We start from the raw sequence: 11,575 nt of genomic DNA, 5'->3' as shown, positions 1-11,575 counted from the left end.
AACTTTCTTTCCATACAAAAAGTATCTTTAACAAACAAGAGTAATACTCACACCCATAAAACTACAAATCAAAACTATGGCCGATCAAGTCCCGTAAGCAACAAAAATTCCAAACTACGCACAGGAATCCTCAGTCAATTCACCATGGATAAACCTCCTGCTGGAGATATTCCATCTTAACAGGTTTTCATCTGGTAGGGGTGTTGTTTCACGGGAGTGACCTCCCCCACATCAATATCATGATATACCAAGTCGGTACAACCAGGTAGATCGGTGAACAAATGTGCAAACTCAGAAATTAGGTTGGATAATTGTCATTGTTGTTCCCTCATCAAATGACCTAATTTCTGGTCTAGGTTCCTTAACACTTCAGTGTTCGTCAATTTGGGGCAAGCCTGGTCATCAATGCTATCGAACTTCACATTGGCCTCAAACTCTGGATTATCTTGCACATCGACTACACTACTACAGGTACGACAGGTGAGACAGGAGCCATTTTTTCCCAAGGCTTCCTCTCATAATATTTCTTAAGTCAGTTAACGTGACACAGCTGCCCCTTTTTCCGTTGGTCGGGAGTTGTCGTCACATAATCCGTTTAATTGACCCTCCTTTCGATGGCATAGGGACCAAAATACCTGGCCTGTAGCGGCTGACCTGGGACTGGAAGCAACACTAGCACTCGGTCCTCAGGACTGAAATTTCTTATCTGAGAAGTCTTGCCATGTCTCACTTTCATTTTGTCCTGCGCTACTTTCACGTTTCCTCTCGCTACTTCACAGGCCTCAGCTAATCTGTGCCTAACAGTTGTCACATACTCTAATACAGTGAGCTGCGACTCCTCCTGTAGCCACTGTTCCTTCACCGGTTTCAACAGTCCTCGAACTGCGTCTCCAAACACAAGTTCAAAAGGACTGAATCCCAATGGCTCCTGAACAGACTCCCTCGTAGCAAACAGCAATAAGGATATTCCCTCGTCCCAATCCTTGTCACATTTAAAGCAGTAAGTTCTGATCATATTCTTTAATGTCTGTTGAAACCTTTCCAATGCCCCTTGGCTCTCGGGATAGTAAGTACTTGACCTCGCTTGTTTCACTCCCAGCAGGTGTACCACTTGCTGAAAAAGCTTTGACATGACGTTGGAACCCTGATCAGACTGGATGACCTTAGGTAGGCCAACCAGGGTAAAAAATTTAATCAAGGCATTCGCAATAACTGTCACAGTAATTTTCCTCAAGGGCACCGCTTCTGGGAACCTAGTGGCAGCACACATGATGCTCAGCAGATACTGATGTCCAGCCTTAATTTTAGGTAAAGGAACTACACAGTCAATAAAGACCCAGCTGAATGGTTCTTCAAAGCTGGAATCGGTTTTAAAGGCACTGAAGGGGTTTTCTGATTAGGTTTGCTCACCAGCTGATAATGACAAGATTTACAGAACTCCGCCACATCACGTCGCAATCCTGGCCAGAAAAAAATGTGCCAGAATTCTTTCACACGTCTTGTTCACTCCAAGGTGCCCGGTCAAAGGTGTCTCATGTGCCAAACTCAATATCTCCTTCCGGTACGGTTGTGGCACCACAATTTGGTAATGGACGTTCCACTCGTCATTCGCTGGTACCTCCAGTGGTCTCCATTTTCTCATAAGTATTTCCCCTTTCATGAAGTAAGCAAAAGGTACATTCATAGCCTCTTCCTCTGTAATGGCTTTACCAATCAGACTCCGGAGTTCAGAATCTCTGCATTGCTCTTCAACAAGTTTCTTTCGGACAAGCACCGTTTGTTCAGCCTCGTTCCCAGATGTCTGACGGACCCTCCCTTTTATCCCTTGGTCAAGATGAAACCTTATCATTAGGTTCCTTGGTGTCACTCCCTTTCCTACCGTGTCTCCCAGACCTTTCCTCCGCTGTCTCTAGGGAACCCAAATCCACCTAACCCTCCTTCTCATTCTCTTCAGAGGGCTTCCTATCCATAGCACGAGTCACTGCACATGATGGAAAGATACCCGGAAACTCCTGCTCTAACTGTGTTGTGTTATTTTCCATATTGGTCTTTTTAACCAGCATCGGATAACCTGAAACTCGACCACCGGCCAAATTGTTCCCAATAATAAAAGAAATTCCCTCCACAGGAAGAGTGGCTTGTAACCCCACAGTGACCGGTCCTGACACCAACTCAGACTTTAAATGGATCACATGAAGAGGAGCTTTAATGAAGCCAACAACCCCCTCTAAGAGGACACTAACCCCAGTTGCAGTTTTTTTCAGACAATGGCAAAATACCCTCGAGCATCAAAGATTGATGTGCTCCTGTGTCCCTCAATACCCTAACAGGTCTCTTGTAAGTTAAGTCCCCATCCAGTGGCACAAAGCCCTCGGAAATGAAAGGTTTGTAACCCTCTTGGACAAGGTCGTTCTCTGATGCAGTAAGTTTGGCATGAGGACCTTCACAATTCACTGTCCTCCAAGGACGATTTCTCGCACTGGCCAACACATTCGGAGTTGAAGTAGCCTAACTCCGATCGTGATTTCTCCTTTTCAGGGCGTAACATTGGGACATCAAGTGCCCAGGTTTCTTGCAAAAATCGCAAGTAGGCCCGGAGGAAAATCCCGTGGTCTGCCTCGGGACCCCTGGAAGGTAGGTCTGCTTTGGACAGTCAGTCTTTTGATCACTAAAATTTGAGGTACAAGATTTTTCCCGATACTCGTCTTTGGGCCGCCCAATGAGAATTTGCTCTCCAAACCTGATTTAATGTAAATCTCCTGGTTAACTCTAGGCAGGAAGTTAGGTTTGTGAAACCCCATCCTGTGTGTCAAGGTACAGTCATCTGCCACTGTTGCTGCCTCATAAAACTCAGGTACTTTTTTTCATGCAAATGAACTTTAATGTCCACGTGGACACACTGTTAAAATTCTTCCACCAATATCAATTGTCGTAAACGGTTAAAGACTTCCCCCATCTCCTTGGAATCTTCACCAAAATTTAATCGATTCCACCTTGGCACACACCCAATCTATCCACCAAGTTTTGTCCGAATCAGTCCATGTTTTTAGATATCCTGCTATGTATCGTTTTTTGCCCTATCTCTCAATGGTGAAGAATCACTTTTAAAATTATCGGAATAATATCCGGATTCAGATCTTCACCAAAGTGTAATAATTTCGTCCGTGTCACACACCCAACCTCTCCACCAAATTTCGCCCGAATCAGTCCACAACTTTTTGAGATATTCTGTTCACAAACAGACAACGGTGAAAACATAATCTGCATCCACCTTTGGTGGTGGAGGTAAAGAGTGTAAAGTTTCATCTTTCCGGGTTACAAGGTTGAAGTGAATGGAGAATTTGGAGGAGAAATTAATATACTGTTGTCATTGGAGGGAACAGCAATGTCAGCATTGATAAAGATCTGGAAAGGCCAAATGTGAAAATACAAACTAAAAGGAGGCTGGTAAATGCACAGGTATTTCCAGTTGCAATGAATGGATGTAAGTCAAGGACAGTGAAGTAGAAAGAAAGTAAGAAGATTGCCAGTTTTGATATGTGTTGTAGGAGACGAATGTTAAAAATTCCATGGACTCCAAGAAAAACAAACAAATCACTGCTTCAATAAATTAGACTTCCATGTACATTAGAAGCGCTGATGATAAAATCAGAAAGTATCATACATTACTACTGGTGTCATAAGGTAGTGCCATCATGGGTGCAGAAATCGAAAGTCTGGAGAAGTCAACCATGCTGTAAAGAAAAGGAAGATTCTCCAAAGAAAAGAAAGTAAAGAAGTAGAAGATAATAGATAATAAATAATAACATAATAATAATAATAATAATAATAATAATAATAATAATAATAGACAGAAAAGTAAAGAAGTCCAGGAGTAAAATAGGCCATATTGTTTTTCCAATTTCAGCTTTGGTCTCCAGCATTCTCAGGTTTGGACTCCCGCATAACATTCGCGTTTGCATAACGTTCATTGTGACGATGTTCTCATTGTGACGATGTTGTGACAATGTATGTGTTCACGGTAGTGTTTGACGTGACGGTGTGAACGTAATTTCGTAATGTTTTTCGTTTCGTAATCCTTTAATGAACGTTTAATGTTTGATGAACGTTTAATGAACGTTTAATGCCCTTCGATGTCTGGGGCCGCACGCGCGCTACACTGGAGGGGCCAGCGTGTACCTTGCTCTTCGCCGTCAGGCTCGGGTAAACCGCTGAGCCCCATCCGTGATGGGGACTGGGGCTTGAGACAGTGTCCCACGAACGAGGAATTCCCAGTAAGCGCGAGTCATCAGCTCGCGTTGATTATGTCCCTGCCCCTTGAACACACCGCCCGTCGCTACTACGGTTTGATGAGATCCTCGGATCAGCCCCTGCACGAGCCGTTCTCGGCTCGTGTCTGTGCACCGAAAAGATGAGCGAACTCGACTGTCTAGAGGAAGTAAAAGTCATAACAGGGTTTCCGTCGGTGAACCTGCGGAAGGATCATTATCGGGACAACATGAGAGCGAGCGAGACGTACGTGGTACATGATCGTCCATGTACTGTTTAGCCATGTACTGTTTAGATTTTGATGATTTGCGTGTGATATGAATCAACGGATGTTTATATGAATCGTTTAAAATAAAAAAAGCCTTCAATTTCTGATATTTTACCTTTTCATTTGGGCTTCCCAATTGAAGCTCCACCGGTAGGGCGGGTACTGTTGCTAGTGATTAATAAAGGAAGAAGAGTAAGAGGCAGACCAAGGTATGTGCTCGATAGATGGGGTAAAGGCTTTTACGAAGCAGTTTCTGCCAGAGCTTTGGGAAGCAGTGCAGGATAGGGATATTTGGAGAAATCTGATCATGAATGTCACCAGAAGTCAGACATGACTTGAGAGAAATATATACGTATATACTAGCAGAAGTACCCCGCATTGCCGGGCGGGGGAGGGGAGGAGAGGGGGGGGGAGGGGAGAAGAGGGGGGAGGGGGAGGGGAGGAGAGGGGGGAGGGGAGAGGATGGGGAGAGGGGGAGGTGGGAGGAGGCGGGGGAGGGGGAGTGGGGGAGGGGAGAGGGTAGGGTGGAGGGGGAAGGGAGGAGGAAGGGGAGGAAGGAGGGTAGGGGAAGGGGGAGGGGGAGGGGGATAGGGAGGGGGTAGGGGGGAAAGGAATGGGTAGGGGGGAAAGGGAGGGGTAGGGGGTAAAGGGAGGGGGAGGGAAGGGGGAGGGGAGGGGAGATGGTAGGGTGGAGGGGGAAGGGAGGGGGAAGGGTAGGGGGAGGGAGGAGGGGAAGGGGGAGGGGGGAAAGGGAGGGGAAGGGGAGGGGGGAAAGGGAGGGGGAGGGGGGAAGGGGAGGAGAGGGATAAAAATGGTTACTGGTGTAGTGAAATTATACTGAAGGTGAACCCGGGAGTGCTCGCTCATCCCAGTAAAGGGGCGTCTATAAGACCCGGGACAACCGCGGCGCAAGGACACTCCAGCGACACTTACTGTGACATATAGTCCTGTAGTTTGAATGGTATGTACGCACCTATATGCCGGACTTGCTTGCTCTGCCTATTGATATCGGTCATTTCCCATGTAATACTCCGATTCTGATGTCTATTGCATGAATGTATTTTACAGGATGTTACCACAGATCTAAATGATATTAAACCTACCCAAGGTACAAGTTGTCTGTGGTTGATTTTCACGACATTTAATATCATTTAAATCTACGAAATGGCTGAACCCAAGATGATCATGGTACCGATTCTCGATGCTGACGCACAAGCCGAGGAGTCGGGGTCGGAGTTCACCCACTGGCTCAAAACGCTGGAGAATTACTTCGCCACGCATGAAACGGAGCCCACCGCTGCGGCCAAGCTGTCCGTGTTACAGTCGAAGGTCCATCACCGCGTTTACCGGTGCATTGCTCGATTTGAGACGTACGCCACAGCTCTGGCCGAGCTAAAGCGACTATACATAAAGAAACGGCGCGCCGTGCACGGCTGGCATCAGCTCTCTCAGCGGCAACAACAACCATCGGAATCGATCGATCGCTACGCGCAGGAGCTGCGACACCTCCTTGCGGACAGCGCTCAGGAGGTACGGACCCACGAGCAAGTTCAGGATGACCTTCTCCGAGATTCTTTCGTCTCTGGAATTAGCTCTGGAGCCTTGAGGCTCCGACTCTTGGAGACCGCGGAGCTGACATTTACAGAGGCACTACGGCTGGCTCACGTCTTTACAGATGCCCGTGAACAATCTACCGCTTATGACCACCCACGAGTCGTGGCGGGGACTTCTCAACTCGCGCGACCGGAGAGGGTTACCGCCGAGGATATGGGGGAGGACTCGACCACGGCCGAGTCTCTGGGTGCTCCTGAAGCGGACTCGGAATCCGGCCTGACTGCTGCTACCGCTGCCCGGCCACGGCCTGAACGGTACGCGAAGTGTTATTTTTGTGGGAATCGGCAGCACCCCCCGATTAGAATGCCCGGCTCGGGAGGCAATATGCCATCTGTGCTCCACCAAGGGCCATTTCGCGAAGGTCTGCAAAAAGTCCACGCGAGGTACGCGAGCCCGTGCGGCCTTGAATGGGCTTATCGCTGAGCCAACGGACTGCGCACCGAGCGGAGCACCCCGCCCGGCCTTGATGAGCGTCTCCCCTCCTCGCGGGCCCCTGGCTGCACGCTCGACCTTGATGGGGGACATCGGGCCGCCTAAACAACCGGCGTGACCACGACCGGCTGCGGCGCGATCGGCCTTGGCTGGCGTCCAGACGCCCACCTCAAACAAGCAACGAAGTACTGCTTTGCCAACTCCTCTGGATTCGCAGCGAACGCTGCACGGGACTCGAGCGCCATCTGACGGCGGCTTTTACGAATTACACGCTACCGCACCAGCTCATGGAACGGTGGATGGCAGTGATCCTCTACGCGTGACTCGAGCGCCCTCTGACGGCGGCTCTTACTACTTACATGCACCTGCTCCAGCGCGGCCAACTATGCGCTTGTCACGAGAATCCTCCACGGGCTGCCCGAACGACCGGCAAACTGCAGCCGGCGTGGGAACGTCCTCTGACAGTGGCTTTTACGATTTACATGCTCCTGCTCCAGCGCGGCCAACTATGCGCTTGTCACGAGAATCCTCCACGGGCTGCCCGAACGTCCGGAAAACTGCAGCTGGAGTGGGATCCACTCGTGAGGCGCGATCTTCTTGCCCGGACGGCACAATACCTGCTGGGTCTTCCGGCCTTGCGCAGGCCATCATTCCGCTCAAGTTCGAGGGCGTTTTTTCACAAGCCTTAATTGACACGGGGTCTACGGATAGTTTTATCGATCAACGACTAGTGCATCAACATGGGTGGCCGGTTCTCGGGACTACACGACGGATCTTTATGGCCTCCCAAGGACTTCGGCTGAGCACAAAAGGGGCATGTCGATTGAAACTTGTGATAAAGGGACGCACGTTCCCAGACGTGTATCTCATGGTATTTATTACCTGCGTTATGTGCCGACGTACTGTTAGGACACGATTTCCTTAAGCGACATGGACGTTTGGAAATTGACTTCGGTGGGCCGGACACGCTTGCTGTGTGCGCCCTCGCTCAGATGGATGTGGAGCCTCTCTCGCTGTTCCCCAACCTGACCACTGATTGTACCCCTGTAGCCGTAAAATCGCGGCGCTACTCTCGCGCAGACGCGCAATTCATTGCGGAAGAAACGGCCCAGCTCTTAAAGGACGGTATCATAGAACCCAGTCGGTCGCCCCCAAGTCTTAGTGGTGCGGAGTGAGGCCCATCGCCGGCGCATGGTAATCGACTACTCACAGACGATTAATCATTTTACACAGCTGGATGCCTACCCCTTACCGGGGATGGATGCACTGGTACGCCAAGTGACCCTGTACTCCGTTTACAGCACTCTCGATCTGCGTAGTGCGTATCATCAGGTCCCCATCTCTAGGGCTGATCGCATCTATACAGCCTTTGAATCGGGTCAACGGTTGTACCAGTTCACTCGACTCCCTTTTGGGGTAACTAACGGGGTCACTTGTTTTCAGAGGGCTATGGATGACCTCGTTACGAAGGAGAACTTGACCGATGTCTTTGTCTATCTGGACAATCTTACGGTTTGTGGGTATGACCAGGGGCATCACGACGCTAATCTGAAGCGCTTCCTCGAGGTCGCGCAGAAATATCGCCTAACCATGAATGAGGCTAAGTGTCGTTACTCTCTACGCACGGTAGATCTTCTGGGGTACACCGTGACCCATGGCTCTGTCTCTCCGGATAAGGAGCGTCTGCGACCTTTGCTCGATATGGCTCCGCCTAGCGATCGGGCTTCGCTGAAACGCGCTCTCGGGCTGTTCGCCCACTATTCAAAGTGGGTGCAAAATTTCTCCGCGAAGCTCCGCCCCCTCGTGGCCTGCGACACGTTCCCCATGGGTCCAGCCACCATGGCGGGACACTGGTTAGGGCTACTAGACCGTGGGAGCGATTGGTGATGGACTTCAAAGGGCCGCTGCCGGTGTCGAGTAACTCTTGTTATCTGCTCACTATCGTTGATGAGTATTCGCGATTCCCCTTTGCTTATATGTGCGGGGATATGTCGGCTGCCACGGTTATACGGTGCCTGCAGAATTTGTTTTCTATGTTTGGGTATCCGGCCTACGTGCATACCGATCGGGGTGCGGTGTTCCTGTCTCAGGCGGTGAGGGGCTACTTGCTCCAAAATAATGTCGCTTCGAGCTACACCACCCCATACCGGCCCCAGGCGAATGGGAAGATCGAACGCTTTAATGGGATTATATGGAGGGCCGTCATGCTAAGCCTCAGGACCCTCGGCCGGGGCCTCGATAAATGGGCGTGGTCGCTACCTGCAGCTCTAAACTCGATACGGGCTCTCCTATGTTCAGCCACCAACCAGACTCCTCACGAAAGACTGTTCCTCCACCCTAGAAGCTCGGGTAGTATCCAATCTTTACCCAGCTGGCTCGCTGAGCCGGGGCCGGCCTATCTCAAACGAGCGGTTCGCGCTAGCAAGTACGACCCCCTTGTTGATAAGGTGCGGGTACTCCAGGCTAATCCCGAGCATGCTCGTGTGATAACGGCAGACGGACGCGAGTCTACTGTCTCAGTACGCCATCTCGCCCCTTGTGGGGTTGACGACAGGGATATCGACGAACCAATCTACGAGTCTATGGACTCTACCGAAGCTTCCTCTATGGAACTACTGCCGTCACTTCCGTCGTCGCCTACTCCCTTGCCTGATGGCTCTGGGGTGCCCCCTCCGACACCCACCTCTGGCAGCTATTCCGACGCGGGGGACTCCGGGCTTGGGGACGCCGTACCCGGTAGTCTCCGGACACGAACTGGCAGGGTAGTTCGCCGCCCCGACCACTACGGATGGACCGACTGACGTGGATTGACGTACCCCATTCGATTATTGCTGACGCTTGCTTGCGACCTGCCTAGCGGCAGTATAGTTTTAACTGCGGGGAGAATGTAGTGAAATTATACTGAAGGTGAACCCGGGAGTGCTCGCTCATCCCAGTAAAGGGGCGTCTATAAGACCCGGGACAACCGCGGCGCAAGGACACTCCAGCGACACTTACTGTGACATATAGTCCTGTAGTTTGAATGGTATGTACGCACCTATATGCCGGACTTGCTTGCTCTGCCTATTGATATCGGTCATTTCCCATGTAATACTCCGATTCTGATGTCTATTGCATGAATGTATTTTACAGGATGTTACCACAGATCTAAATGATATTAAACCTACCCAAGGTACAAGTCGTGTCTGTGGTTGATTTTCACGACAACTGGCAATTGATCACATCCACAAATGATGTAATCCACACAATTTATGTACTTTACATAACGTTAATAGGAATACATGGCCGTGTAGATGGGAAATACAGTTTGTTTGAAATAAATCACAAATATCAGATGAAAGTTTTTAAAATTTAGAAATATTCTCACTCAGAGTTAAACATCACCGCAATATTACACGGTTGCTTCAACGTTTTCTGTGAATTATATGTCATCATTGTGAGATTTTTTGGATTTTTTTTTTTTAAATGACATTTTTATATTTAAAAAAAATGGCAAAAAAGCATCAGAACAGCTGTGAAAAAGCATCAAAACGGCAGTGAAAAAACATCAGAACAGCAGTGAAAAAGCATCAAAACAGCAACAATTGTCCGGTAATTTTTCAATCACCGCAGCTAAATGTGTCGGAGTAATTAACTCTTTTCCTTCGTGCCTTTTTTTGTGTTTTTTTTAATACACATAAATACATAAAATCACATAAAATACACATAAATACACCTAAAAATTAGATCAGAATCAGAATCAGAATCGATATTCTCACAATCATCACAACACACCAGACACGTAGTTAATTATGCAGTGCTTCCTTGTAAACAATGTTCTTTGTCTTTCCTTGTTCGGATAGGATTTATAGATTGTTCTCTTGTCCTACCCGACTACATCCTACGTATAGTTGGCCATGGGAGAAGCACGGGGAATCAAGGTTCAGTCCGACCACCTTGAGAGATTGTCCTTGCGCCTTGTTGATGGTCACGGCAAAGCTGAGCTGTACGGGGAATTGGAGCCTTTCGAACTCGAATGGCAGATCAGATGGTATGATTGGTATCCTCGGAATGAAGACCTGTTCCCCGCTATAGTTTCCCGTAAGTATGTTGGCCTCAATTACGTGAGGCATCAACTTTTTGATAGCCAGTCGTGTGCCGTTGCACAGTTTTGGAGGATCGATATTTCTCAGGAGCATGATTGGAGCACCTTCCTTTTGATGGAGTATGTGGGGAGGCACACCTGGAGGCTGTAGCGAATTGAGGAACTCTACCGGGTAATGGACAGTCTCATGGTCGTTTTGGATTGAGTCGACAGATCGGTAAGTTCTTAGATCCCCAGGAATAGTCTGCAGAAGATCCAAATTGATTTTGTCCACTGCATCGTTCTTTGGGGCTAGAATTGCCCTTTCACAGAGCCAGGAGTGATTTCGGTAGTTGGCGGGGATGTTGGGGAAGACGTTCACCTTGAGTTCGTCAGCCGTGGTGACATTGTTGCCGCATGGTACGATGTCCAGTCCATCTTCAGGGCACGTCTCCAAATCTCCGTTTCCGATCTGTAACAGCTTCGCTGAAAAGGCGCCTGCGGCTGTATCTCCATGAAGGGTGACACGCATGTTTGTGCTGAGTTTCAACTTCGTCACTTTTGCCCATAGAGGAGATGCCTTTATACAGGAACGAAGTTCATCTGCCTTGGTTCCGCGTGGTATGACAGGCAGGGTCTGTCGGAAATCCCCTGCCATCAGAAGAGTAATGCCTCCCATGACAGTCTGATCGTTTCGAATATCTTGCAGTGTGCGGTCAACTGCCTCCAGTGCAACTCTGTGAGACATTGTGCACTTGTCCCAGACAATGAGTTGGCATTGCCGAAATACCTCTGCGACAGCCGATGACTTGGAGATGTTGCACATTGGCTGCTCCGTGTTAGTGAGGTTGAGGGGGAGCTTGAAGGTTGAGTGGGCGGTCCGGCCCCCGGAGAGAAGAGTGGCAGCAATTCCGGAAGAGGCAACAGCC

At 49.2% G+C, this 11,575-nt stretch overlaps 1 protein-coding gene across 1 annotated transcript in view; it reads right to left on the bottom strand.

Moving 5' to 3' along the window:
- Positions 1 to 10,428: 10,428 nt before the first annotated feature.
- The window catches only part of LOC137422350 (ATP-dependent DNA helicase Pif1-like), a 1,278-nt gene continuing 131 nt past the window's right edge, over positions 10,429 to 11,575 (bottom strand). The window contains exon 1 of the mRNA XM_068109100.2: positions 10,429 to 11,575. This exon is cut by the window's right edge and continues 131 nt beyond it. Coding sequence (XP_067965201.2) covers positions 10,429 to 11,575 — 1,147 coding nt within the window.

The sequence above is a fragment of the Myxine glutinosa genome, chromosome 2 (genome assembly GCF_964187855.1).
Source record: "Myxine glutinosa chromosome 2, kmMyxGlut1.1, whole genome shotgun sequence".
Classification (NCBI taxonomy): Eukaryota; Metazoa; Chordata; class Myxini; order Myxiniformes; family Myxinidae; genus Myxine; species Myxine glutinosa.
This window is presented reverse-complemented; position numbering and strand designations above follow the sequence as displayed.